This window comes from Pezoporus flaviventris, unplaced genomic scaffold, assembly GCF_033815535.1.
Source record: "Pezoporus flaviventris isolate CSIRO_AGI_PZ_B2104156 unplaced genomic scaffold, CSIRO_AGI_Pfla_v1 ptg000721l, whole genome shotgun sequence".
Taxonomy (NCBI): domain Eukaryota; kingdom Metazoa; phylum Chordata; class Aves; order Psittaciformes; family Psittacidae; genus Pezoporus; species Pezoporus flaviventris.
The window spans coordinates 84,035-111,117 of record NW_026893266.1 but is presented as its reverse complement, the minus strand read 5'-3'; the positions used below and the strand labels follow the sequence as shown (position 1 = coordinate 111,117).

The 27,083-nt window shown below is 63.4% G+C and overlaps 4 protein-coding genes across 4 annotated transcripts; 1 reads left to right on the top strand and 3 right to left on the bottom strand.

Annotated features, from left to right (window-relative positions):
• Positions 1 to 179: 179 nt before the first annotated feature.
• PEX19 (peroxisomal biogenesis factor 19) lies at positions 180 to 6,544 on the bottom strand. Its single transcript, XM_061444169.1, has 8 exons — positions 6,443 to 6,544; positions 5,547 to 5,641; positions 5,279 to 5,444; positions 4,405 to 4,490; positions 4,145 to 4,312; positions 2,302 to 2,478; positions 421 to 465; positions 180 to 304 (listed from the first exon to the last, which is right to left on the bottom strand). Exons 1-8 carry the CDS (start codon positions 6,507 to 6,509, stop codon positions 251 to 253), a joined length of 858 nt encoding a protein of 285 aa, XP_061300153.1. The 5' UTR covers positions 6,510 to 6,544; the 3' UTR covers positions 180 to 250.
• A 991-nt stretch (positions 6,545 to 7,535) lies between these two features.
• FCER1G (Fc epsilon receptor Ig) lies at positions 7,536 to 9,084 on the bottom strand. The gene is made up of 5 exons (XM_061444187.1): positions 8,935 to 9,084; positions 8,467 to 8,558; positions 8,309 to 8,350; positions 8,153 to 8,173; positions 7,536 to 7,614 (listed from the first exon to the last, which is right to left on the bottom strand). The coding sequence occupies exons 1-5, from the start codon at positions 8,978 to 8,980 to the stop codon at positions 7,558 to 7,560; spliced, it is 258 nt and encodes an 85-aa protein (XP_061300171.1). The 5' UTR covers positions 8,981 to 9,084; the 3' UTR covers positions 7,536 to 7,557.
• An 822-nt stretch (positions 9,085 to 9,906) lies between these two features.
• On the bottom strand, positions 9,907 to 14,820 carry NDUFS2 (NADH:ubiquinone oxidoreductase core subunit S2). Its single transcript, XM_061444194.1, has 14 exons — positions 14,705 to 14,820; positions 14,471 to 14,577; positions 13,359 to 13,549; positions 12,977 to 13,097; positions 12,041 to 12,153; positions 11,881 to 11,955; positions 11,685 to 11,762; positions 11,294 to 11,379; positions 11,097 to 11,216; positions 10,826 to 10,955; positions 10,581 to 10,676; positions 10,409 to 10,492; positions 10,129 to 10,186; positions 9,907 to 10,018 (listed from the first exon to the last, which is right to left on the bottom strand). The coding sequence occupies exons 1-14, from the start codon at positions 14,797 to 14,799 to the stop codon at positions 9,981 to 9,983; spliced, it is 1,392 nt and encodes a 463-aa protein (XP_061300178.1). The 5' UTR covers positions 14,800 to 14,820; the 3' UTR covers positions 9,907 to 9,980.
• Positions 14,821 to 22,104: 7,284 nt separating this feature from the next.
• ADAMTS4 (ADAM metallopeptidase with thrombospondin type 1 motif 4) lies at positions 22,105 to 25,675 on the top strand. Its single transcript, XM_061444191.1, has 9 exons — positions 22,105 to 22,283; positions 23,021 to 23,344; positions 23,477 to 23,609; positions 23,708 to 23,878; positions 23,962 to 24,248; positions 24,351 to 24,537; positions 24,620 to 24,795; positions 24,888 to 25,063; positions 25,133 to 25,675. Exons 1-9 carry the CDS (start codon positions 22,149 to 22,151, stop codon positions 25,530 to 25,532), a joined length of 1,989 nt encoding a protein of 662 aa, XP_061300175.1. The 5' UTR covers positions 22,105 to 22,148; the 3' UTR covers positions 25,533 to 25,675.
• The last annotated feature ends 1,408 nt before the right edge of the window (positions 25,676 to 27,083 follow it).

The window sequence follows — 27,083 nt, the reverse complement described above, 5'->3', positions numbered from 1 at the left end:
GTCTCCATGTGCCCCCCCCATGTTCTCACCGCCCCCCCCATCCTGCCTCAGTTTCCCCCTCCAGACGCCATCACCAACACCTTTATTGGGGACATCGAGGGGGGGTCACACACGTCCCCATGGTCAGGCTTCGGGGGGGGGGGGGGGTTGTGGGGTGTCCCTGCACCCCACACCCCCCCCCCCCCCCCCCCATATGACCCCCTGCACCCCCCCCCGGTGCGGGCCGGCTCCTCCTCCGCTGGGGGGGGCCCTACATGAGGCTGCACTGCTCCCCCCCCGGCAGCTCCATGTTGAAGCCGGGGGGCTGCAGGGGGGAACGGGGGGGGTCAGATGGGGTCTGGGTGCTTAAAGGAGGGGGGGGTCCCCCAGCAGGCCCCCCCCCCACCCATGGGTGCCCCCCCCCCCCCCATTGGCACTCACCGTCTCCCCGGCCAGTTCCTTGGGTGGGTGCCCCAGGTCTTGCAGCTGGGGGGGGGGGAACAAGGGGGTCACAATGGGGGGCTGGGACATGGGGGGGGGTTGGGTCTCTTTGGGGGGGTCTTGGGGGAGGGGGTCAGGGTGGTTCTGGGGTGCAAAAGGGGTTGGGGAGTGCATGGGGGGTGCACGGGGGGGGGGGGTCAGGGTGGTTCTGGGTGTCTCAAAGGGTGTCCCAGGGTCTCTGGGGGTGTCTATGGGGTGTCTATGGGTGTCCCTATGGGTGTCTGCCTCTGGGGGTCTCTATGGGTCTCTATGGGTGTTGATGGGTGGCTACAGGTGTCTATGGGGGTCTCTGGGGGTCTGTGTGCATCTATGGGTGTCTATGGGGGTCTATTGGTGTCTCTGGGGGTCTCTCTGGGGGTCTATGTGTGTCTATGGGGGTCTCTATGGGGGTCTATGGGGGTCTCTATGGGGGTCTATGGGGGTCTCTATGGGGGTCTATGTGTGTCTATGGGGGTCTATGGGGGTCTCTGGGGGTCTCTATGGGGATCTATGTGTGTCTATGGGGGTCTATGGGTGTCTCTGGGGGTCTCTATGTGTGTCTATGGGGTGTCTATGGATATCTGTCGGGGTCTTTGGGGGTCTGTGTGTGTCTATGTGTGTTTATGGGGGTCTCTATGGGGGTCTATGGGTCTCTGTGGGTCTCTATGGCTGTCTCTATGGGGGTCTATGGGTGTCTCTATGGGGGTCTGTGTTTATGGGTGTCTCTATGGGGGTCTCTATGTGTCTATGGGTGCCTATGGGTGTCTCTATGGGGGGTCTATGTGCGTCTATGGGGGTCTCTTGGGGTCTCTATGGGTGTCTATGGGGATCTCTGTGGGGGTCTATGTGCGTCTATGTGGGTCTATGGGGGTCTCTGGGTGTCTCTATGGGGGTCTACATGCGTCTGTGTGGGTCTATGGGGGTCTCTGGGTGTCTCTCTGGGTGTCTATGGGGATCTCTATGGGGGTCTATGTGCATCTATGTGTGCCTATGGGGGTCTCTGGGTGTCTCTATGGGTGTCTATGGGTGTCTCTATGGGGGTCTATGTGCGTCTATGGGGGTCTCTGGGGGTCTCTGGGTGTCTCTATGGGTGTCTATGGGTGTCTCTATGGGGGTCTATGTGTGTCTATGTGGGTCTCTATGGGTCTCTATGGGTCTCTCTATGTCTCTCTGTGTCTCTCTGTGTCTCTATGGGTCTCTCTGTGTCTCTCTGGGTCTCTATGGGTCTCTGTGGGTCTCTATGGGTCTCTATGTGTCTCTATGGGTCTCTATGGGTCTCTGTGGGTCTCTATGGGTCTCTGTGGGTCTCTATGGGTCTCTCTGTGTCTCTCTGGGTCTCTATGGGTCTCTGTGGGTCTCTATGGGTCTCTCTGTGTCTCTCTGTGTCTCTATGGGTCTCTATGGGTCTCTGTGGGTCTCTATGGGTCTCTCTGTGTCTCTCTGTGTCTCTATGGGTCTCTGGGGGTCTCTATGGGTCTCTATGGGTCTCTGTGGGTCTCTATGGGTCTCTATGGGTCTCTCTGGGTCTCTATGGGTCTCTGGGGGTCTCTGTGGGTCTCTCTGTGTCTCTCTGTGTCTCTCTGGATCTCTATGTGTCTCTATGGGTCTCTATGGGTCTCTGTGGGTCTCTCTGTGTCTCTCTGTATCTCTCTGTGTCTCTCTGGATCTCTCTGTGTCTCTATGTGTCTCTATGGGTCTCTATGGGTCTCTGTGGGTCTCTATGTGTCTCTATGGGTCTCTATGGGTCTCTGGGGGTCTCTATGGGTCTCTATGGGTCTCTCTGTGTCTCTCTGTGTCTCTATGGGTCTCTATGGGTCCCTGTGTGTCCCTGTGGGTCCGCACCTGCTGCATGAGCCCCAGGAGGCTCTCGAAGCGCTGCCTCCGCTCGTCCTCGCCCTCCCCGGGCCGCTCCCCCTCCAGCTGCCGGCAGATGCGGGCCATGACGCGGAGCTGCGCCCGGTACCGCTCGTACTGCTCGGCCGGGAGCGCGGCGCCGTGCCGCTGGAGCCACTCCGGGTACTGCGGGGACAGCGCCGGTCACAGCGCTGCGACCCACGGGGACCGGGTACAACAGAGCTGCGACCCACGGGGACCGGGTACAACAGAGCTGGGACCCATCGGGACCGGGCACAACAGAGCTGGGACCGGGCACAACAGAGCTGGGACCCATCGGGACCGGGTACAACAGAGCTGGGACCGGGCACAACAGAGCTGGGACCCATCGGGACCGGGTACAACAGAGCTGGGACCCATCGGGACCGGGTACAACAGAGCTGGGACCCATCGGGACCGGGTACAACAGAGCTGGGACCGGGCACAACAGAGCTGGGACCCATCGGGACCGGGTACAACAGAGCTGGGACCCATCGGGACCGGGTACAACAGAGCTGGGACCGGGCACAACAGAGCTGGGACCCATCGGGACCGGGTACAACAGAGCTGGGACCCACCGGGACCGGGTACAACAGAGCTGGGACCCATCGGGACCGGGTACAACAGAGCTGGGACCCATCGGGACCGGGCACAACAGAGCTGGGACCGGGCACAACAGAGCTGGGACCCATCGGGACCGGGTACAACAGCGCTGGGACCCATCGGGACCGGGCACAACAGAGCTGGGACCGGGCACAACAGAGCTGGGACCCATCGGGACCGGGTACAACAGAGCTGGGACCCATCGGGACCGGGCACAACAGCGCTGGGACCCATCGGGACCGGGCACAACAGAGCTGGGACCGGGCACAACAGAGCTGGGACCCATCGGGACCGGGCACAACAGCGCTGGGACCCATCGGGACCGGGTACAACAGAGCTGGGACCCATCGGGACCGGGCACAACAGCGCTGGGACCCATCGGGACCGGGCACAACAGAGCTGGGACCCATCGGGACCGGGTACAACAGAGCTGGGACCCATCGGGACCGGTCACACCGGTGTTGGGACCCGCCGGTACCGGACACACCAGTGCCACCCAGCGGCACCGGCCACAGCGCTGGGACACTCCAGTACCGGTGGCACCAGTGCCTCCCAGTGGTACCAGTGACACCAGTGCTACCGGGTGACACCAGTGCCGGAACCACTCTCGGTACTATGGGGACACCAGCACCGGTCCCACCGGCACCACAACACCGGTGTTGCCCACCAGCACCGGGTCACACTGGTGTCACCCACCGGTGTCCCCCACCCACATCTCCCACCAGCCTTGGGTGACACCGGTGTCACCGTGACACCGGAGCCACTCAGGGTACTGCTGGGGTGGGGGACACCAGCACTGGGTCACACTGGTACCACCCACTGGCATCACCCACCAGCACCGGTCACACCGGTACCATCCCTCCAGCATCGGGTGACACCGGCATCACCGTAACACCGGAGCCACTCAGGGCACTGCCGGCGGGGGGACACCAGCACTGGGTCACACTGGTACCACCCACTGCCATCACCCACCAGCACTGGTCACACCGGTACCATCCCACCAGCATCGGGTGACACCGGCACTGGGTGACACCGGCATCACCATAACACCGGAGCCACTCAGGGCACTGCCGGGGGGGGACACACACCAGCACTGGGTCGCACTGGTATCACTCATTGCCATCACCCACCAGCACCGGTCACACCGGTACCATCCCACCAGCACCGGGTGACCCCGGCACCAAGCCACCGGTAGCCCCCATCCCCGGACCTTCTCGGTGATCTCCTTGAGCGAGGGGTAGAGCACGTCCTTGGAGAGCAGGCTCTGCATGATGCTCCGCATGACGGGCAGGACGCTGCCCTCGCCGTCGCCATCGCCCTCCTCCAGCCCCAGCCCTTCCAGCGCCTTCGCCAGCTCCTCCTCCGAGGCCGAAGAGCTCTGCGAGGGCACCGTCAGCCCCATAGCGGGGGGGGGGGGGGACGGGACACCCCATAGAGGTGGGGGGGGGGGGAGCTATGGGGCAGCCGTACCTGCAGGTCGCTGGCGTTCTTGGCCAAGCCGTTCAACGTCTCCTTGAGGCAGGAGGTGAATTCCTGCTGCGACGCCGCGTCGCTGCCTGCACAACCGGAGACACCGACACCCCTAAACCATCCCCTATGGTGCTGCCACAGCACCCCCTTGGCACGCCGTTACCAGCGCCAGTATCAGCACAGTCACCAGCACCGTTACGAGCACCGTTACCGGTGCTGTTACCAGCGCCGTTATCAGCACTGTCACCAGCACCATTACCTACACCATTACCAGCGCCGTTATCAGCACCGTTACCAGTGCCGTCACAAGCGCCATTATCAGTGCCATCACAAGCGCCATCACCAGCACCATTACCAGCACCGTTACCAGTGCCGTTATCAGCACCACTACCAGCGCCGTCACCAGCACCATTACCGGTGCTGCTACCAGCGCCGTTATCAGCGCCATCACCAGCACCCTTACGAGCACCGTTACCTGCACTGTTATCAGCGCCATTATCAGCATTATTACCAGTGTTACCAGCGCCATTACCGGCACTGTTACCAGCGCCGTTACCAGCACCATTACCAGCGCCGTTACCAGCGCCGTCACCAGCACCGTTACCAGCGCCGTCACCAGCACCGTTACCAGTGCCATTACCAGCACCGTTACCAGCGCCGTCACCAGCACCGTTACCAGCGCCGTCACCAGCACCGTTACCAGTGTCATTACCAGCACCGTTACAAGCGCCATCACCAGCACCGTTACCAGTGCCGTTACCAGCACCGTTACAAGCGCCGTCACCAGCACCGTTACCAGTGCCGTCACCAGCACCGTCACCAGCATTACCAGTGTTACCAGCCCACGGAGCCCATCGCGGCCCCCGGCGCTCACCGACTCTACCGGCGGCTTCCGAGAGCTTCTGGAACTGCTCCACCAGGTGCGGCTCCTCCCGCGCCAGCTCCTGCATGGCCCGGTCGAACTCGGCCGCCGCTTGCGCCGCCAGGTCCCCCTCGAAGAGCTCCTCGAAGAAGCGCTCCTGCGCCGCGAACAGGGACGCCTGCGCCGGGGAGGGATGGGGATGAAGCAGCAGCCCCACAACCGCCCTGACCCCCAAGCAGTGGGGCTGGAACCTTCGCTCCCCCCCCGCCCCGGTGCTCACCTTGGCGGCGTCGCTGGGTGAGGGCTCGGTGCCGGAGCCGGGACCGGGGGGCGGCGGAGGGGGGGGTCGGGTCTTGTCGAAGTCGTCCAAGGCACCTGGGGGGGGAAAGGAGGATTCTGCACTCGAAGGGCAGCCCTGCACCCCAAAGAGCCCCCCTGCACCCCAATGAGAGCCAGTGTAACCCAATGAGCCCCCTGCACCCCAATGAGAGCCAGTGAACCCCAATAAACCCCAATGTACCCCAATGAGACCCTTGCACCCCAGTGAGCCTCACTGCACCCCAACGAGCCCCAATGTACCCCAAGGAGCCCCTTGCACCCCAATGAGCCCCCCTGCACGCCAATGAGCTGCAGTGCACCCCAATGAGCCCCCCTGCACCCCAATGAACCCCTTGCACCCCAATGAGCTGCAATGTACCCCAATAAGCCCCTTGCACCCCAATGAGCCCCCCTGCACCCCAATGACCCCCTGCACCCCAATGAGACTCAGTGTACCCCAATGAGCCCCTTGCACCCCAATGAACCCCAGTGCACCCCAATGAGACTCAGTGTACCCCAGTGAGCCCTTTGAACTCCAATGAGCCTCCCTGCACCCCAATGAGCCCCTTGCACCCCAAAGAACCCCAGTGCACCCCAATGAGCCCCTTGCACCCCAATGAACCCCAGTGCACCCCAATGAGCCCCTTGCACCCCAGTGACCCCACCCGCACCCTAATGATCTCCCTTGTACCCCAATGAGCCCCTTGTACCCCAATGAGCTCCCCGCACCCCAGTGACCCCCAGTGACCCCCAGCCCCATTTCACCCCAGTGACCCCCAGCCCCATTTCACCCCAGTGACCCCCTCACCCCAGTGACCCCCCCACACCGCTCCTGCCCCCCCGTTCCCCCCCCCTCACTCTCGAGCAGCGCCTCCAGCTCCGGGTCAGGGCCCGGCTCCGGCTCCGGCCCCGGCTCCGCCGCCATCTTCGCGCGGCTCCGCCTCCACCAGGGAGCGCGCCCGCCCCGCCCACCCGCCGAGGCTCCGCCCCTGCCCCCGCCGAAGCCCCGCCCCTAACGGCGCGGTTGCGCCACCCGCCCGCCAGGCGGCGCTGCAGTGCACGGGGCGCTGCTTGACTCCCCCTAGCGGACCGGCGGACCGAGACCCCATAGGTTGGGGTCCGGCTTCTTGGGGGGGGGGGGGGTCCAGATGTGGGGGTCCCAGATGTGGGGGTCCCAGATGTGGGGTCCGGCTTCTTGGTGGGAGGGGGTCCAGATGTGGGGGTCACAGATGTGGGGGTCCCAGATGTGGGGTCCGGCTTCTTGGGGGGGGGGGGGGTCCAGATGTGGGGGTCCCAGATGTGGGGGTCCCAGATGTGGGGTCCGGCTTCTTGGTGGGAGGGGGTCCAGATGTGGGGGTCACAGATGTGGGGGTCCCAGATGTGGGGTCTGGCTTCTTGGTGGGAGGGGGTCCAGATGTGGGGGTCACAGATGTGGGGGTCCCAGATGTGGGGTCCGGCTTCTTGGTGAGAGGGGGTCCAGATGTGGGGGTCACAGATGTGGGGGTCCCAGATGTGGGGGTCCCAGATGTGGGGGTCCGGCTTCTTGGTGGGAGGCGGGTCCAGATGTGGGGTTCATAGATTTGGGGGGCCCAGATGTGGGGGTCACAGATTTGGGGGTCCAGATGTGGGGGTCCCAGATTTGGGGGTCCCAGATGTGGGGGTCCGAGCTCCTGGAGGCTGAGTTTTGGGGGGGTTCAAGAGTGTCTTGGGGGGGTTTTGGGGTTCACCCCCTGTGGGTGCCGCTGTCCCCATCCCCATCTCCCCCCCCAGTTACGGACCCCCTGCCCCATTTACACCTGGTGCTGCTTTACTGGGACGCACAGAGCAGAATGGGGGGGGCAGCACCGCACCCCCCCCGAGCAGCTTCACCCCCCCTCGGCCCCCTAAGTTCAGGGGGGTTTGGGGTCAACCCCCCCCCATTTCCAGGGGGAAAAACAGGAACGGGGGGGGGGGGCCGGGGCTGCAGGATGGGGTCAGGAGCCTTTGATCTCGAGGGTCTCGTACGTCTCTTGGCCCTCACTGCTGAGCCCCTGCAGGGACAAAGGGGGAACAAGGGGGGGGGGACACACAAGGTGTTGGTGCCCCCCAACCACCATCACCCCCTCCCCAATGGGTCCCATTCCACCCAATGGGGGGGGGGTCCCATTCAACCCAATGGGGAGGGGGTCCCATTCCACCCAATGGGGGGGGGGTCCCATTCAACCCAATGTTGGGGGGTCTCATTCAACCCAATGGGGGGGGTCCCATTCAACCCAATGGGGGGGGGGTCCCATTCAACCCAATGTTGGGGGGTCTCATTCAACCCAATGGGGGGGGTCCCATTCAACCCAATGGGGGGGGGGTCCCATTCAACCCAATGTTGGGGGGTCTCATTCAACCCAATGGGGGGGGTCCCATTCAACCCAATGGGGGGGGGTCCCATTCAACCCAATGTTGGGGGGGTCTCATTCAACCACCCAGGGGGAGAAGACCCCACTCAACCCATTTTGGGGGGCTCAGCGCAGGGACCCCATAAGGGAGAGCAGCTGGGGGGGGGCACCACCACCACCCCCCCCACAAGTGACTTACAACGTAGATGGCTTCTTCCTTCTGCTTAGGGAAAAGGAAAGAGAACGAGCTAAAGGGACAAGGGGGGGGACACGGGCACCCCCCCTGCACCCCTCATTCCTTAGGGAACAAAGGGGGGTCCCCCCAATCCATCCCCCCCCCCCCCCAATCTCTTACCTTCTTGGTGGCTCCCTGCTGTGATGCTCGGTAAACGATGAACTGCCGGGAATGGGGGGGGGGGGCACCCCAAAAAGTGGGGGAAAAGCACAGGAATCAGAGGGAAAAACATCGGGAGAGACCCAGAAATGGGGGGGGGGGGGTCCCCCGGTGCTCACCTTGAGGCGGCAATAGATGGCGGTGAGGATGATGCCGTAGAGGAAGAGGATGGCATCGAGGATGTAGCAGAACTCCGGCTCCATCAGGGCCTCTGGGGAGGGTGAGGGGGGGTCCCCGTTGTGGGGGGGGTCCCTGGGGTCAGCCCCATTGCAGGGGGGTTTGGGGTCAGCCCCATTGTGGGGCATCCCGGGATTGGTTCCGTTGTGTGGGGGCCCAGATGAGCCCCTGCCCCTGGGGGGGCCCCATTGCAGGGGGGCCCCAGTGAGCCCCGTTATGGGGGTCCCCAGGTCAGTTCCTTTGTTGGTGCTCCCCACTCAGCCCCATTGCAGTGGGTCCAGGGTGGTTCCGACGTCCATTGGGGCACCCGGAATCATCCAGGACTCTCCTCTGGGTGATCCCCGGCTCCCAACCCCACCGCCATGAACCCACCCAGCCCCTTGCCCGCCCCACAGATCCCCCCCCCCAACCTGCTGCTGGGGTCTGGAGCAGGAGCAGGAGCAAGAGGACACCCATGGGTGCAGCGGGTGCCAGCAGGGGCCGGTGGGTGACAGCCGGTGACGGTGACCGCGGCCGAGCCAGAGCCTTCACCCACCCCACGGCACTTCCGCTCCTCCGGCCAACAGCTGGGGCCAGCGTCACCCAGCCCCACTGTCACCGTCCCAGCCCCACTGTCACTGTCCCAGCCCCACTGTCACCGTCCCAGCCCCAGTGTTGCCATCACCCAGCCCCACTGTCACTGTCCCAGCCCCACTGTGACAATCACCCAGCCCCACTGCCGCCGTCACCCAGCCCCACTGTCGCCATCACCCAGCCCCACTGTCGCCGTCACCCAGCCCCACTGTCGCCGTCACCCAGCCCCACTGTCGCCGTCACCCAGCCCCACTGTCGCCATCACCCAGCCCCAGTGTCGCCATCCCAGCCCCACTGTCACCGTCACCCAGCCCCACTGTCGCCGTCCCAGCCCCACTGTCACCGTCACCCAGCCCCACTGTCGCCGTCACCCAGCCCCAGTGTCACCGTCACCCAGCCCCACTGTCGCCGTCACCCAGCCCCACTGTCGCCTTCCCAGACCCAGTGTCGCCATCACCCAGCCCCAGTGTCGCCATCCCAGCCCCACTGTCACCGTCACCCAGCCCCACTGTCGCCGTCCCAGCCCCACTGTCACCGTCACTCAGCCCCACTGTCACCGTCACCCAGCCCCAGTGTCGCCATCACCCAGCCCCAGTGTCACCGTCCCGGCCCCACTGTCACCGTCCCGGCCCCACTGTCACCGTCCCCCTATGGGTGCTGCCAGCACCCAGCAGGGTGTTCCCCAGCCAGCAAAGGGGAAGCTCTCACCACAAACCCTACATAGGAAGGGAAGGGGAGGGAAGTTCCCCCCAGAGCAGCAGGGGCCGGGGCAGGGGCCCACTTCAGCCTTTATTAATGGCAGCAGAGGAAAAGGGGGTGCAGTGGGGGGGGGGGGGGGAAACCAGGCCCCCCCAATGGGGCACAAGGAGCTGGGGCCGTCGCTTCACCGGTCCACTTCACCAAAGACGATGTCCTGTGTGCCTGGGGGGGGATATGGGGGTCAGGGGAGGAGCAGCACCCAGGAAGGGGGGGGTGGGAACGGGGACACCCCTCCAGGACCCCCCCACCCCAAACCCAAGGAGGGGACGTACCGATGATGGCCACCACGTCCGCCAGCATGTGGCCCTGGGACATGCGGTCCAGCCCGGCCTGGAGGAACACAGGGAACCCCCATGAGCCCCATAGCACCCCCTCCAGCACCCAGCACCCTGACCCCCAGCCAGCGAGGGGATGAGGATGGGGGCATCCGGAGCGGCACGAGGGGAGATGTGGGGAGACGAAGGACCCGCAGGCAGTGGGCACCCCCCCCATAAGCCCCGATCCCCCCCCCTGCCCTCGCTATGGGGTGATGCCCCAACCGGCTTCTCCTACCAGGTGAGCGAACCCCGGTGCCTTGATCTTGCAGCGGTAGGGGCGGCTGCTGCCGTCGGACACCAGGTACACACCGAATTCCCCCTGCAGGGACACAGGGATGGGGTTGGGGTCACGGTGACGCCGAGGTGTGCGTCCCCCCCCCTTTGTGTCACCGTAACACAAGAGGCACCTTGGGGGCCTCGATGGCCGTGTAGGTGGCCCCGGGGGGCACTTGGTAGCCCTCGGTGTAGAGCTTGAAGTGATGGATCAAGGACTCCATGGAGGTCTGCGGAGAGAGGAGGGACACGGAGGACCGTGAGGAGCAGGGTGGTGGCCACAGCCATGCCCAGGGATGGCCACGGTGACACAAAACACCCCCCAAACCCCATCTTGCCCCTCTTGGTGAGGCCCGGTGCGGGATGGAACCTCCTTTACCTTCATCTCTGCCCGCTTAGGTGGGGAGATCTTGGCATCATCCACCTTGATCTCGCCCTCGGGCATCTTATTGAGGCACTGCAGGATGATGCGGAGCGACTGGCGCATCTCCTCCACGCGGCACAGGTACCTGTGGGCACCCCCCCGCCCCACGGCGCTCAGCACCCACAGCACCATGCCCAATGGGTGCCCCATGGGGTCACCATAGCCTCATCACAGCCCCAACCACCCCCTTCCCCCCCCCCCAAGTGTGGGTCTGACCCCCAGGTACCGGTCATAGCAGTCGCCGTGGGAACCGATGGGGACGTCGAACTCCACTTGGTCGTAGACGTCGTAGGGTTGGGTCTTCCGGAGATCCCAATGGATTCCCGAGCCCCGGAGCATGACCCCACTGCGAGGAGGGAGTGGGTGAGCAGGGCCCTAGTGTGGGGCTCCCCACAGCCCGCCTCGGGGGTCCCCCAGACCCACCTGAAGCCGTAGTTCAGAGCCTCCTCTGCTGTTATGACACCGATGTCGACGGTGCGGTTCTTCCAGATGCGGTTGTTGGTGAGCATCTGTGGGGGTGCAGAGTCCATCACCCCCCGTCACCCCTCCCACCCCATTCCCAGCCCTCACGGCGTCCCCACGGCCCACTTTTAGAGTCCCAGATGGGCTGGGATGAAGGGAGCTTAAAGCTCACCTAAAGCCATGGCCGGGGACCCCTTCCATTAGAGCAGGATGCTCCCACCTGGCCTTGAGCACTGCGAGGGATGGGGCAGCCCCAGCTCCTCTGGGCACCCTCAGCCCCCTCCCAGGGGAAGAGCTTCCCTATATCCAACCTGAAATTCCCCTCTTCCAGCTTTGCCAGCGGGATCCTCACCTCCTCCACCTCATCTATCCGGATGGAGAAGTTCTTCACGAACTCATAGATGTCATCCATCAGCCCTAAGGGCAGGTCCTGGGTGGGACAAGAAGGAGCTGGGTGAAAGGGGGGAACCAGAGGGGTCAGCACCCACCCAGTGGCACCCATGGGGGGCTCGGGGTATCACACCCCCCCTCAACAACAACAACGTTACCTGGTGCACCCCCCCGGGGCGGATGTAGGCAGCGTGCATCCGCGCTCCCGACACGCGCTCATAGAACTCGAACATCTATGGGAGAGAGGAGGAGAAAGAGCTGCTATGGGGAGGAAAGGGGGGGAAAAGGCAGCCCCACATCCAGCCATGGGCCCCCCACCTTCTCCCTCTCCTCGAACATCCAGAAGAAGGGGGTCATGGCGCCGATGTCCAGCGCGTGCGTGGTCACGGCCATGATGTGGTTGAGCAGCCGCGTGATCTCGGCGAAGAGCACTGCGGGATGAGGGGGGGAGCTGCAATCCCCATGGGATCCCTATGGAATCCCCATGGAATCCCTATAGAAGCCCTATGGGATCCTTATAGAATCCCTATGGGATCCCCATGGAATCCCTATATAATCCCTACGGGATCCCTATAGGATGCCCATGGAATCCGTATGGAAACCCCATGAAATCCCCATGGAATCCCCACAGAATCCCTATGGAATCCCCACAGAATCCCTATGGAATCCCCACAGAACCCCTATGGAATCTGTCTGGGATCCCTATAGAATCCCTATGGGATGCCCATGGAATCCATATGGAAACCCCATGAAATCCCCATGGAATCTGTATGGGATCCCTATAAAATCCGTATGGGATCCCTATGAAATCCCTATAGGATCCCTACGGGAACCCTATAGAAACCCAATAGGATCCCTATGGAATCCCTATAGAATCCCTATAGAATACCTATGAGATCCCCATGGAATCCCTATATAATCCCTATGGGATCCCTATAGGATGCCCATGGAATCCGTATGGAAATCCCATGGAATCCCCACAGAATCCCTATGGAATCTGTCTGGGATCCCTATAGAATCCCTATGGGATACCCATGGAATCCGTATGGAAACCCCATGAAATCCCCATGGAATCCCTATGGAAACCCCATGGGATCTGTATGGCATCCCTATAAAATCGCTATGGGATCCCTATGGGAACCCTATAGAATCCCTATGGGATCCCTACGGAATCCCTATGAAATCCGTATAGGATCCCAATAGAATCCCTATGGAATCCCTACAGAATCCCCATGGGATCCCTTCCTTCCTCACCCCGGATCCACTGGGCCCGCAGCGGCGGGCGGATGTTGAGCAGCTTTTCCACGGCCAAGGAATAGGCCTGCTCATTGCACATCATGGACACGTAGTCAAGGCGGTCGAAGTAAGGCAGAGCCTGATGGGGAGAAACGGGATAGGATGGGAAGGAGGATGGATAACACCCCTCCGATGGAGTTTTCCAGCTCCCAAGCCCGGAGCCACAGCGCCGCCTCCCTGGAATCCCAACCTGGTTTGGGTTGGAAGGGACCTCAAAGCCCATCCAGAGCCACGCGGACAAGGACCAGGTGGCTCCAGACCCCATCCCTCAGCACCAGGGATGGGGCGGGCACATTGCCAGCGTATCCCCACGGCGAGGAGCGGCCCCATGGGGCGCTACCTGCAGGTAGGTCTTGTACTCGATGAGCTTCTCGGTGCCGCGGTGCAGGAGGCCGATGTGGGGGTCGCAGCGCTTGACCGACTCCCCGCTGAGCTCCATGACGAGGCGCAGGACGCCGTGCGCCGCCGGGTGCTGCGGCCCGAAGTTGATGGTTAAACTGGAGACCTTCCTGTGCGCCACCGGGTCCTTGTCTGTGCCGAGAGGGAGGGAGGGAGGGAGAGATGAGGGAGGGAGAGATGAGGGAGGGAGAGATGAGGGAGGGAGAGATGAGGGAGGGAGAGATGAGGGAGGGAGAGATGAGGGAGGGAGGGATGGAGGGATGGAGGGATGGAGGGATGGAGGGATGAGGGAGGGAGGGATGGGCAGAGGGAGGGAGGGAGGGAGAGATGATGGAGGGATGGATGGAGGGAGGGAGGGAGGGAGGGAGGAATGGAGGGATGGAGGGAGGGAGGGAGGGAGGGAGGGAGGGAGGGAGGGAGGAATGGAGGGATGGAGGGAGAGATGGAGGGAGGGATGGAGGGAGGAAGGATGGAGGGAGGGAGGGAGGGATGGAGGGAGGGAGGGATGATGGAGGGAGGGAGGGAGGGAGGGAGGGAGGGAGGGAGGGAGGGAGGGAGGGAGGGAGGGAGGGAGGAGGGATGGAGAGATGATGGAGGGAGGGATGGAGGGATGGAGGGAGGGAGGAAGGGATGGAGGGGTGGGTGGAGGGATGGAGGGGTGGGTGGAGGGATGGAGGGAGGGAGGGATGATGGATGGATGGAGGGAGGGAGGGATGAAGGGAAGGATGGAGAGATGATGAATGATGGATGGCGGGGGAACACAGTCGGCAATGGGGACGGGAATGTCATGATCCCGGCTCTTCCCGGACCCAAGGACGTCAGAGCTTGGCCGTGCAGCAGGAACGCGGCGTTCCCGTCAGCGCCGCATCGGCTCCAAGGCTCCACAGCGGGAACCCCCCAAGGGATTCCCCCCACCACCACCACCCCAATGACACCCATGGGGTTGGGGGGCACAAGGCAGGCCCAGGGCACCCCAAAACCCCAGCGCACCCACAGGGCACCCAATGGACCCCGGAGCCCACCGAGCACCCCCCCCCCCATTCCCCCCCTCACCGTTCCAGGGTGGCGGCACCCACTTCTCGGTCTCTTTGCTCGGGTACATGACGGCCCCCGCGAACTGCTGCGCCCACTCCACATCGGGCTGCCATTGCCGCGCCGACCTGAGGGCCGCGACGGGGCGGGACGGGACGGGCGTGAGGCGGGGACCGGACCCGCAGCAACCCCCGTGTCCCCGTCCCCATCCCCATCCCCGCTGTCCTCATCCCCCGCCGCTGGCCCCGCTCTCACCGCACCGGGGCCGGGCCCAGCCTCGCCGCCGCCGCCGCCGCCCGCAGCCCCGAAGGTGCCCCCCGGAGCCTCCCGAGCGCCCTCAGCGCCGCCATCTTGCCCTTGGCACTGCGCGTGCGCAAGGGAGGGGAAGGCGTGGCGAGCGGCGCCATGTTTGAAGCGGGCAGGTCAAGGGGGTTTTAACCCGCCCCCTCCCCGCCGCCATCTTTACTAAGGGCAACATCCGGGACATGGCACTGGCTTCACGGCCATCTTTGAGTGGGGCAGGGTGGCGACGGGGATGGCGGAGATAGAGGGGACGGAGTGACTCCTGCCCCCCCCCAATGACACCCCCTGTGTGACCCCCAGTGACACCCCCTGTGTGTCCCCCCCCAATGACACCCCCTGTGTGTCCCCCAATGACACTCCCTGTGTGTCCCCAATGACACCCCCTGTGTGTCCCCCAATGACACCCCCTGTGTGACCCCCAGTGACACCCCCTGTGTGTCCCCCCCCAATGACACCCCCTGTGTGTCCCCCAATGACACCCCGTTTGTCCCCCCCAATGACACCCCCTGTGTCCCCCCCCAATGACACCCCCCGTGTCCCCCCCATGACACCCCCCGTGTCCCCCCCAATGACACCCCCCGTGTCCCCCAATGACACCCCCCGTGTCCCCCCAAGACACCCCCCGTGTCCCCCCAATGACACCCCCCGTGTCCCCCCCAATGACACCCCCTGTGTGTCCCCCAATGATACCCCGTGTGTCCCCCAAATGACGCCCCGTGTGTCCCCCCAATGACACCCCCCGTGTCCCCCCCAATGACACCCCCCGTGTGTCCCCCCAATGACACCCCCCGTGTCCCCCCCAATGACACCCCCCGTGTGTCCAATGACACCCCCCATGTCCCCCCCAATGACACCCCCTATGTCCCCCACTGACACCCCCCGTGTCCCCCCCACTGACCCCCCCCGTGTCGCCATGCGGGTGGCACACGGGACCCCCAACCCCGCTGTTGGGGTCCCCATTGGGTCCCTGTTGTCTCCCCCCTCCGTGTTCCCCCCTTCTCCCTCGGGGGTCAGCGGTTCCCGCGCCCTCCGCTGCGTCACCCGCCCCGGTGACGTAGGCTCTACGTCACGGCTGTTCCCGGCGCGCTCTGACTCACGGGGTCGCGCCGGTGGCACGGACAGAGGTTGGCCGGTGGCCACCCCCCCCCCCCCCCCCGGTGTGGGGACGTCCGAGATGGGGACCCCCGAAAGGGGGGGACACCGGGAGAGAGGGAGGGGAGCTTTGGGGAGGGAGAACGGGGAGAGAGGGGAGGTGGGAGCAGGGATACAGGAACGGGGGGTAATGAAACCGGGGATACTGGGAGCGGGAGATAGGTGGTGGAACTGGGGATGCTGGAGCTGGGGATGGTGGAACTGGAACATACTGGAGATGGGGATGGTGGAACTGGGGATGGTGGAACTGGGGATGGTGGAACTGAAACATACTGGAGCTGGGGATGGTGGAACTGGAACATACTGGAGATGGGGATGGTGGAACTGGAACACACTGGAGATGGGGATGGTGGAACTGGAACATACTGGAGATGGGGATGGTGGAACTGGAACACACTGGAGATGGGGATGGTGGAACTGGAACATACTGGAGATGGGGATGGTGGAACTGGAACACACTGGAGATGGGGATGGTGGAACTGGAACACACTGGAGATGGGGATGGTGGAACTGGAACATACTGGAGATGGGGATGGTGGAACTGGGGATGCTGGAGCTGGGGATGGTGGAACTGGAACATACTGGAGCTGGGGATGGTGGAACTGGAACATACTGGAGATGGGGATGGTGGAACTGGAACATACTGGAGATGGGGATGGTGGAACTGGAACATACTGGAGATGGGGATGGTGGAACTGGAACATACTGGAGATGGGGATGGTGGAACTGGAACATACTGGAGATGGGGATGGTGGAACTGGAACATACTGGAGATGGGGATGGTGGAACTGGAACACACTGGAGATGGGGATGGTGGAACTGGAACACACTGGAGATGGGGATGGTGGAACTGGAACACACTGGAGATGGGGATGGTGGAACTGGAACACACTGGAGATGGGGATGGTGGAACTGGAACACACTGGAGATGGGGATGGTGGAACTGGAACACACTGGAGATGGGGATGGTGGAACTGGAACATACTGGAGATGGGGATGGTGGAACTGGAACATACTGGAGATGGGGATGGTGGAACTGGAACATACTGGAGCTGGGGATGGTGGAACTGGAACATACTGGAGATGGGGATGGTGGAACTGGGGATGCTGGAGCTGGGGATGGTGGAACTGGAACATACTGGAGCTGGGGATGGTGGAACTGGAACATACTGGAGCTGGGGATGGTGGAACTGGAACATGCTGGAGATGGGGATGGTGGAACTGGAACATACTGGAGATGGGGATGGTGGAACTGGAACATGCTGGAGATGGGGATGGTGGAACTGGAACATACTGGAGATGGGGATGGTGGAACTGGAACATACTGGAGATGGGGATGGTGGAACTGGAACACACTGGAGATGGGGATGGTGGAACTGGAACATACTGGAGATGGGGATGGTGGAACTGGAACATACTGGAGATGGGGATGGTGGAACTGGAACACACTGGAGATGGGGATGGTGGAACTGGAACACACTGGAGATGGGGATGGTGGAACTGGAACATACTGGAGATGGGGATGGTGGAACTGGAACATACTGGAGATGGGGATGGTGGAACTGGAACACACTGGAGATGGGGATGGTGGAACTGGAACACACTGGAGATGGGGATGGTGGAACTGGAACATACTGGAGATGGGGATGGTGGAACTGGGGATGCTGGAGCTGGGGATGGTGGAACTGGAACATACTGGAGATGGGGATGGTGGAACTGGAACATACTGGAGATGGGGATGGTGGAACTGGGGATGCTGGAGCTGGGGATGGTGGAACTGGAACATACTGGAGATGGGGATGGTGGAACTGGAACATACTGGAGATGGGGATGGTGGAACTGGAACATACTGGAGATGGGGATGGTGGAACTGGAACATACTGGAGATGGGGATGGTGGAACTGGAACATACTGGAGCTGGGGATGGTGGAACTGGAACATACTGGAGCTGGGGATGGTGGAACTGGAACATACTGGAGATGGGGATGGTGGAACTGGAACATACTGGAGATGGGGATGGTGGAACTGGAACATACTGGAGATGGGGATGGTGGAACTGGAACATGCTGGAGATGGGGATGGTGGAACTGGAACACACTGGAGATGGGGATGGTGGAACTGGAACATACTGGAGCTGGGGATGGTGGAACTGGAACATACTGGAGATGGGGATGGTGGAACTGGGGATGCTGGAGCTGGGGATGGTGGAACTGGAACATACTGGAGATGGGGATGGTGGAACTGGAACATACTGGAGCTGGGGATGGTGGAACTGGAACATGCTGGAGATGGGGATGGTGGAACTGGAACATACTGGAGATGGGGATGGTGGAACTGGAACATACTGGAGATGGGGATGGTGGAACTGGAACATACTGGAGATGGGGATGGTGGAACTGGGGATGCTGGAGCTGGGGATGGTGGAACTGGAACATACTGGAGATGGGGATGGTGGAACTGGGGATGCTGGAGCTGGGGATGGTGGAACTGGAACATACTGGAGCTGGGGATGGTGGAACTGGAACATGCTGGAGATGGGGATGGTGGAACTGGAACATACTGGAGATGGGGATGGTGGAACTGGAACATACTGGAGCTGGGGATGGTGGAACTGGAACATACTGGAGCTGGGGATGGTGGAACTGGAACATACTGGAGATGGGGATGGTGGAACTGGAACATACTGGAGATGGGGATGGTGGAACTGGAACATACTGGAGATGGGGATGGTGGAACTGGAACATACTGGAGCTGGGGATGGTGGAACTGGAACATACTGGAGATGGGGATGGTGGAACTGGAACATACTGGAGCTGGGGATGGTGGAACTGGGGATGCTGGAGCTGGGGATGGTGGAACTGGAACATACTGGAGCTGGGGATGGTGGAACTGGGGATGCTGGAGCTGGGGATGGTGGAACTGGAACATACTGGAGCTGGGGATGGTGGAACTGGGGATGCTGGAGCTGGGGATGGTGGAACTGGAACATACTGGAGATGGGGATGGTGGAACTGGGGATGCTGGAGCTGGGGATGGTGGAACTGGAACATACTGGAGATGGAAGTAGGGATACAGGGACTGGGGATGCTGAGACTGGAACACACTGGAGATGGAAGTAGGGATACAGGGGCTGGGGATGCTGAGACTGGAACACACTGGAGATGGAAGTAGGGATACAGGAGCTGGGGATGGTGGAACTGGAACATACTGGAGATGGAAGTAGGGATACAGGAGCTGGGGATGGTGGAACTGGAACATACTGGCGATGGGGATGTTGGAACTGGAACATACTGGAGATGGAAGTAGGGATACAGGGACTGGGGATGCTGGAAGTGGGAGATAGATAGTGGAACTGGGGATGCCAGAGCTGGGGATGCTTGAACTGGGGATACTGGAGATGGAAGTAGGGATACAGGGAAGGGGGATGCTGAAAGTGGGTGATACTGGAAGTGGGAGATAGTGGAACTGCGGATGCTGGAGCTGGGGATGCTGGAACTAGGGACGCTGGAGCTGGGGATACTGAAAGTGGGAGATAGAAGTGGGAGACAGTGGGACTGGGAGATACTAGAAATGGGAGTATTGGAGCTGGGGATGCTCGAACTGGGGATACTGGAGCTCAGAGAAAATGCTAATGGGGATGCTGGAGCTGGAGATCCTCAAACTGGGGGTACTGGTTATGGGGATGCTGAAACCGGGAATACCGAAACTTGTAGATATTGGAGCTGGGGACACTGGAGCTGGGGAAGCTGGAGCTGGGGACACTGGAACTGGGGATGCTGGAGCTGGGGACGCTGGAACTGGGGATGCTGGAGCTGGGGACGCTGGAGCTGGGGACGCTGGAACTGGGGATGCTGGAGCTGGGGAAGCTGGAGCTGGGGACACTGGAGCTGGGAATGCTGGAGCTGGGGACACTGGAGCTGGGAATGCTGGAGCTGGGGACACTGGAGCTGGGGATGCTGGAACTGGGGACGCTGGAGCTGGGGATGCTGGAACTGGGGATGCTGGAGCTGGGGATGCTGGAACTGGGGACACTGGAGCTGGGGATGCTGGAACTGGGGACACTGGAGCTGGGGATGCTGGAACTGGGGATGCTGGAGCTGGGGATGCTGGAACTGGGGATGCTGGAACTGGGGATGCTGGAGCTGGGGATGCTGGAACTGGGGATGCTGGAGCTGGGGATGCTGGAACTGGGGATGCTGGAACTGGGGATGCTGGAGCTTGGGATGCTGGAGCTGGGGATGCTGGAGCTGAGGATGCTGGAGCTGGGGATGCTGGAACTGAGGACACTGGAGCTGGGGATGCTGGAACTGGGCATGCTGGAGCTGGGGATGCTGGAGCTGGGGCCACTGGAGCTGGGGATGGTGGAGCTGAGGATGCTGGAACTGGGGACGCTGGAACTGGGGATGCTGGAGCTGGGGATGCTGGAGCTGGGGCCACTGGAGCTGGGGATGGTGGAGCTGAGGATGCTGGAACTGGGGACGCTGGAACTGGGGATGCTGGAACTGGGGACGCTGGAGCTGGGGATGCTGGAGCTGGGGATGCTGGAGCTGGGGATGCTGGGGCTGGGGATGCTGGAGCTGGGGATGCTGGAGCTGGGGATGCTGGGGCTGGGGATGCTGGGGCTGGGGATGCTGGAGCTGGGGATGCTGGAACTGGGGACGCTGGAGCTGGGGACACTGGAGCTGGGGATGCTGGAACTGGGGATGCTGGAACTGGGGAAACTGGGGCTGGGGACAGTGGCAGGTCCCAGGGCAGCGGCCGCTGTGGCAGATGCCGGAGCCCAGTTGGTGCTGGGGTCCCATGGGTGCACAGAGGCTCTTTGTGCGGCGGCACCGGGTGCCACCGGCTGCCTTTGTCCAGGGCCGCGTCACCCCCATCCCGGGGACGGCACCGACGGCACCGGCAGCGCCCCGGCCCCCCTCCTCCCCCCCCCCCCACCCCGCACCGGGACCGGGACCGGGACCGGCCCCCCCCCCCCCTTCCCAGAAGGGAGGAAGCAGGATGCGGGCCGTGTCCTGCTGAGGGGGGCCAGGAGGTGACTCGGGTGTGAGACAGCGGGTGCCCTGCTGGGAAAGGCGGACACGGGGCGGGGGGGGCATGGGGGATCCAGGAGGGATGAAGAGGATGAGGAGGGATGGGAGCACAGGCAGGAATGGAGGGGACAGGGAGGGATGAGGAAAAGGGAGAGGATGAGGAAGGATGAGAAGGGATGAGGGACAGGAAGGGATGAAGGGAATGAGGGGGATGAGGAAGGATGGGAGGATGAGGAGGGATGAAGAGGATGAGGAGGGATGAGGGACAGGAAGGGATGAAGGGAATGAGGGGGATGAGGAAGGATGGGGGGATGAGGAAGGATGGGAGGATGAGGAGGGATGAAGAGGATGAGGAGGGATGAGGGACAGGAAGGGATGAAGGGAATGAGGGGGATGAGGAAGGATGGGGGGATGAGGAAGGATGGGAGGATGAGGAGGGATGAAGAGGATGAGGAGGGATGAGGGACAGGAAGGGATGAAGGGAATGAGGGGGATGAGGAAGGATGGGGGATGAGGAGGGATGAAGCGGATGAAGAGGGATGAGGGACAGGAAGGGATGAAGGGAATGAGGGGGATGAGGAAGGATGGGGGGATGAGGAAGGATGGGAGGATGAGGAGGGATGAAGCGGATGAAGAGGGATGAAGGTGATGAGGAAGATGAGGCGGGATAGGGGGACAGGGAGGGATGAAAGGAATTAGGACGATGAGGAAGAAGAGGAGGAGAAGGGATGAAGGGGAGGAGGAAGATGAGAATGGATGAAGGTGATGGGGGGGTGAGAAGGGATGGGGAGCACAGGCAGGTATGCAGGAGACAGGGGGGGATGAGGAGGAAGAGGAGGATGAGGAAGGATTAGGGTGATGAGGAGGGATGGCGGGACAGGGGGGATGAAGGGAATGAGGAGGATGAGGATGAGGGATGAAGGGCACAGGCAGGGGTAGAAACCCCTGCTGGCATCCAACACCTCCCCTGGGACCGGTCCCGGTGAGGGGAGATCCCGGAGGGTCCCGGGGGGGGATGTCCCGGCCCTGCCTTCCCGAACGGCCCGAGGGGGGGGGTCGGGGCCGCCCCGCTCAGCTCCGCCCCTCCCGGGCCAGCCCATCCCGCCCGTTAAAAAGCGGCGGGACCCGCTTGCCGCGGGGCTATCGCGGGGCTGTCGCGGGGCTATCGCGGGGGTGTCGCGGGGGTGTCGCTGTGTCGCGGTGCCCGGGCCATGCGCTGCGCGCTCCTGACGTTCCTGGTCGCCGTCGCTGCTGTTGGGGCTGCTCCCGGTCCCTCGTGTCCTGTCACTGCACCGGGAGAATCCGATACAAAAACCCGGCTGGGACCGGCCCCGAGGAGAACCAAGGTACGGCCGGGCCGGGACACACGAGACAGGGACCGGAATGGACCGGGATCAGGATGGGACAGGCTGGGATGGACCGGGGCACACGGGACCGGGATCGGGATGGACAGCGCTGGGAGCGGGCTGGGCTGGGCTGGAGCAGGATGGGAGGGACCAGGATGGGCTGGGATAGATGGGGATGTAACCGGGCTGGGATAGGCTGGGACGAGAACGAACTGGCGGCAGAACGAACGAGGAGGACCGGACACACTAAACTGGGATGGGCTGGACCAGGGTTTCCCCCGCTGGCTCCCGGGGCTCTGGCATGCGACGGGATGATGCTGGGGGTCACCGGGATGCGGTGGGGTGATGCTGGGGGTCACCGGGATGCGACGGGATGATGCTGGCGGTCACCGGGATGCGGCGGGGTGATGCTGGGGGTCACCGGGACACAGTGGGGTGATGCTGGGGGTCACTGGGATGCGGTGGGTGATGCTGGGGGTCACCGGGATGCGGCGGGGTGATGCTGGCGGTCACCGGGATGCAGCGGGGTGATGCTGGGGGTCACCGGGACGCAGTGGGGTGATGCTGGGGGTCACCGGGATGCGGCGGGGTGATGCTGGCGGTCACCGGGATGCAGCGGGGTGATGCTGGGGGTCACTGGGATGCAGTGGGGTGATGCCGGGGTACCCCGGGATGCAGTGGGTGATGCCGGGGTACCCCAGCCCGCCCCTCCAAGCCCCCTTTTCCCCCCCACCCAGCGCTTCGTCTCGGTGCCGCGGTTCGTGGAGCTCCTCGTGGTGGCGGACGAGGCGATGGCGCGGTTCCACGGTGCGGGGCTGCGGCCGTACCTGCTCACGGTGCTGGCGGCGGCCGCCCGCTCCTTCCGCCACGGCAGCCTCGGCAACGCGGTGGAGCTGCGGGTAACGCGGCTGCTGGTGCTGGGCCCCGGCACCCCCGGGCCCCCCCCGACCTCCAACGCTGCCGAGATGCTCCGGAACTTCTGCCAGTGGCAACAGGGGCTCAATGTCCCCGACGAGGACAGCCCCCTGCACTTCGACACCGCCCTGCTCTTCACCCGGCAGGTGGGGACGTTTGGGGGGGTCCGCGCTGCTTGGGGTCCCTATGGGGTTGCTGAGTGCTGGTGGTGCCCCCCAAGGGGTTTGGGTGCTGGTTTTGGGGTGCTCACCCCCCTCCTACCCCCCCCCCCCCCCCAGGACCTGTGTGGGGCCACCACTTGTGCCACGCTGGGCATGGCCGATGTGGGCACCGTGTGCGACCCGGCGCGGAGCTGCGCCGTGGTGGAGGACGATGGGCTGCAGTCTGCCTTCACCGTCGCTCATGAGCTGGGTGAGTGGGGATGGGGACACGGGGGGACACGGGGACACGGGGGACATCGGAGCACCCCAAAACCCTCTCGGGGCTGATGCCACCGTCCCCCGGCGCAGGCCACGTCTTCAACATGCTGCACGACACGGCGCAGCCCTGCCGGGAGCTGAACGGTGGCACCGCAGCAGCCCGGCGGGTGATGGCTCCCGTCCTCTCCTCGCTGGAGCCCGGCGAGATGTGGTCCCCGTGCAGCGCCCGCTTCATCACCGACTTCCTGGACAACGGCCACGGTAAGACCCGGCTCGGGGCAGCCCCGGTGCGGCCACGTCCCATCCGGAGCTCCCCGGCATCACCGGTGCTCCGCTCCCCGCAGGTCACTGCCTCCTGGACCAGCCTCCGGAGTGGCTGCCGCTGCCGTCGGCGCTGCCGGGCAGCGTGTACCCGCTGCTGCGGCAATGCCAGCTCGCCTTCGGGCCCGAGTCGCGGCACTGCGGGGACCAGCAGCCGCCCTGCTCCCGGCTCTGGTGCACCGGCCACACTGGCGGCCGCTCCGTGTGCCAAACGAAGCACTTCCCCTGGGCCGACGGCACACCGTGCGCGCCGGGCAGCGCCTGCATGGACGGGGCCTGTGTCAGCATCACCCGCATGCAGGAGCTCACCGTGAGCGTGTGGGGAGAAACGGGGGGGGGGGGGGAACCGGGGCCGCCTCTCGCCCCCCGGGGCTCCCGTTTGACCCCGCTCCCGCTGCGTTTCCCGGTGCAGACTCCGGTGGACGGCGCTTGGGGGCCGTGGGGGCCGTGGAGCGGCTGCTCCCGGAGCTGCGGCGGCGGCGTTCGGCTCTCGCACCGCGGTTGCACCGAGCCCGAGCCGCTCCACGGCGGCCGCTTCTGCCGGGGGAAACGGACCCGTGTCCAGTCCTGCAGCGTGGAGGAGTGTCCCGGCGGCTCCGGTGAGCGCCGTGTGCGGAGGGACGGGGCCGGGGTGGAAGCACCGGGGGCTGGCGCTGACCCCTCCGCTCGTCCCCCCGGTAGCTCTGGCGTTCCGGGAGGAGCAATGCGCCGAGTACAACCGCGGTCCGGAGCTCGTCAGGGGGCTGCCGGCGCCGCGGGACTGGGTCCCTCGCTACAGCGGCGTGGCCGAACGGGACCGGTGCAAGCTCATCTGCCAGTCCCAGACCTTGGGCTACTACCATGTGCTGCAGCAGAGGGTGAGCGCTGCCATCCCCCCTTGCCCCATAACCCTAGCACGGGTCCGTCCCCCCCGACTTGCGAAGGGCGCTGAGGCCGTGCCGTGCCGCAGGTCGCCGATGGGACGCCGTGCTCACCGGAGAGCACCGGGGTGTGCGTGCGGGGCCGCTGCCTCCCCGCCGGCTGCGACCGCATCATTGGCTCCAAGAAGAAGTTCGATAAATGCATGAACTGCGGCGGCGACGGCTCCGGATGCACCAAAATCTCCGGTTCTTTCACCAAACCCCGGTAAGTGCCCGGTGGGGCGGGGAGCACCCATGGGTGCCACCGTCCAACCTCTCTGCACCCACCCCACAGCTACGGCTACAACGATGTGGTGACCATCCCGGCGGGTGCCACGCACGTCCTGGTGCGCCAGGTTTCGGCCCCCGGTGCCGAGGATGTTTTCCTGGCCCTCCGGCGCCCCGATGGTGAATCCCTGCTCAACGGTGGCTACATCCTGGTGCCATCGGCCACCGACGTGGCGCTGGGCAAGGGGATAACCCTGCGCTACAGCGGGGCCACCGCGGCCACCGAGACGCTGGAGGGCCGGGGGCCGCTGCCGCAGCCGGTGCTGCTGCAGGCGCTGGTGGTGGACGAACGGAGAGCACCGCGGTTGAAGTTCAGCTTCTTCGTGCCCCGCCGCCCGTCGGAGGCCTGGGAGAAGCAGAAAGCCCAAATCCTGGAGATCCTCAAGAGCCGCCGGCACCACCGGTAGCCGCAGGAGAGTGATGGGATGAGATTGATCCTGCTGGCACCATTTGGTTACTGATGGCCGCAGCCTCCGCGCTGAGCCCCAGCGCCCATCACCGCTTCTACCTCAGCCCTGGGCAGGCCCCGGGGCCCCCCACCTGTGGACCCCCACCCCCCCCAGCCTCTTATTTAAAGCTATTTATGGAGCCGGTGTGGTTGTGGTGATCCCAGCGGGCACTGTGAGCATCGTGCCCAGCACCCAGAACAGGCACCAGCACCCCTGTGCTGAAAGAACTTTATTGGGTGCCCCCAATTCCCCATGGAACGCAGCTCCTGACCCACTGGAGCCCCCTCGGCTTCACCTGCTCTGGCCTCTGTGGGGCCGGGATGTTGATGGTGGCACTGGGAAGCGGAACCCTGTTTGGGGACAGTGTGGGGTGTGAGCACCGACCATGCCAGGAGCAGGGATTGGGATCCTTGGGGGGATCTGGGGGGGATTTGGGAGGCTTTAGGGGGGATTTGGGGGGAATTTGGGAGGATTTGGGGGAGATGAGGGAATTCGGGTGTATTTGGGGGGTATTTGGGGAGAATTTGGGCGGATTTGGGGGGATTTTTGAGGTTTAGGAGAAATTTGTGGGGAATTAGTGAGAATTTGGGATGTTGGGGGAGATTTGAGGGGATTTGGTGGTATTTGAGGTGGATTTGGAAGATTTGGAGGGAATTTTGGGGGTTTTGGGGTGGATCTGGAGGGAATTTCGGTGTACTTGGGAGGTTTGGAGGTACTTGGGGAGAATTTGGGAGGATTTGGGGGGATTTTTGAGGTTTAGGAGAAATTTATGGGGAATTAGTGGGAATTTGGGATGTTGGGGGAGATTTGAGGAGATTTGGGGGGATTTGAGGTGATTTTGGGGTATTTGAGGGGTTTGGGGGGAATTTGGGAGATTTGGAGGGAATTTGTAAGGTTTTGGGGGGATCTGGAGGGAATTTCAGTGTATTGAGGAGGTTTGGAGGCATTTGGGGAGAATTTGGGGGGATTTTTGAGGTTTTAGGGGAAATTTGTGGGGAATTAGTGAGAATTTGGGATGTTGGGGGAGATTTGGGAGGAATTTGAGGGGAATTTGGAGGGAATTCGGGAGATTTGGAAGGAATTTGTGAGGTTTGGGGAGGAATTTGGGGGGAATTCGGGGTTCGGGTCCCGTCGCAGCAGCAGCGAGGTGAAGTTGGAGGCGGGGAAGCGGCACCGGGGGCCCAATCAGAGCGCGCCGTCCCCGGGACGTCACCAATAAGGGCGTGGCCAACACGCGGAAGGAGGGCGGTGGCGTGCGCGGTTGCCGTGGAGACCGCGCGGGGGTGGAGCTTGCTGCGGACACGCCCCCTGCCGTGGTCTCCGGGTCCCCTGGGTCCTAGTGCCCGCCTGCGGGAGCCGCCCCCAGCCTCCCCCGTACCCCGGGGCTGCCCGAGCAGCCTCAGCCTGGCCGGGCCCCCTCCAGCCCCGGTACCAGCGTCCGCTCCGGGCTCCTGGGGCCGCGTTCTCCATGGGCAGCTCCAACCGGGAGCGCGGGGCGCTCGGCAACGG

Bases quoted from the DNA above. Each gene is read 5' to 3' on its own strand.
- ADAMTS4 (XM_061444191.1), top strand. From the start codon at position 22,149: ATGCGCTGCGCGCTCCTGACGTTCCTGGTCGCCGTCGCTGCTGTTGGG. The intron at 23,879-23,961 runs GTAAGACCCGGC...CGCTCCCCGCAG, and splicing joins CTTCCTGGACAACGGCCACG to GTCACTGCCTCCTGGACCAG. The intron at 24,249-24,350 runs GTGAGCGTGTGG...TTCCCGGTGCAG, and splicing joins CCCGCATGCAGGAGCTCACC to ACTCCGGTGGACGGCGCTTG.
- NDUFS2 (XM_061444194.1), bottom strand. From the start codon at position 14,799: ATGGCGGCGCTGAGGGCGCTCGGGAGGCTCCGGGGGGCACCTTCGGGG. The intron at 12,154-12,976 runs GTGAGGAAGGAA...CTCATCCCGCAG, and splicing joins GCGGGCCCAGTGGATCCGGG to TGCTCTTCGCCGAGATCACG. The intron at 10,187-10,408 runs GTAGGAGAAGCC...GTGTTCCTCCAG, and splicing joins CACCGGGGTTCGCTCACCTG to GCCGGGCTGGACCGCATGTC.
- FCER1G (XM_061444187.1), bottom strand. From the start codon at position 8,980: ATGGGTGTCCTCTTGCTCCTGCTCCTGCTCCAGACCCCAGCAGCAG. The intron at 8,559-8,934 runs GTTGGGGGGGGG...CACCCTCCCCAG, and splicing joins GCTCCAGACCCCAGCAGCAG to AGGCCCTGATGGAGCCGGAG. The intron at 8,351-8,466 runs GTGAGCACCGGG...CATTCCCGGCAG, and splicing joins CCATCTATTGCCGCCTCAAG to TTCATCGTTTACCGAGCATC.
- PEX19 (XM_061444169.1), bottom strand. From the start codon at position 6,509: ATGGCGGCGGAGCCGGGGCCGGAGCCGGAGCCGGGCCCTGACCCGGAG. The intron at 5,642-6,442 runs GTGAGGGGGGGG...TTCCCCCCCCAG, and splicing joins GCTGGAGGCGCTGCTCGAGA to GTGCCTTGGACGACTTCGAC. The intron at 5,445-5,546 runs GTGAGCACCGGG...TCCCCGGCGCAG, and splicing joins CACCCAGCGACGCCGCCAAG to GCGTCCCTGTTCGCGGCGCA.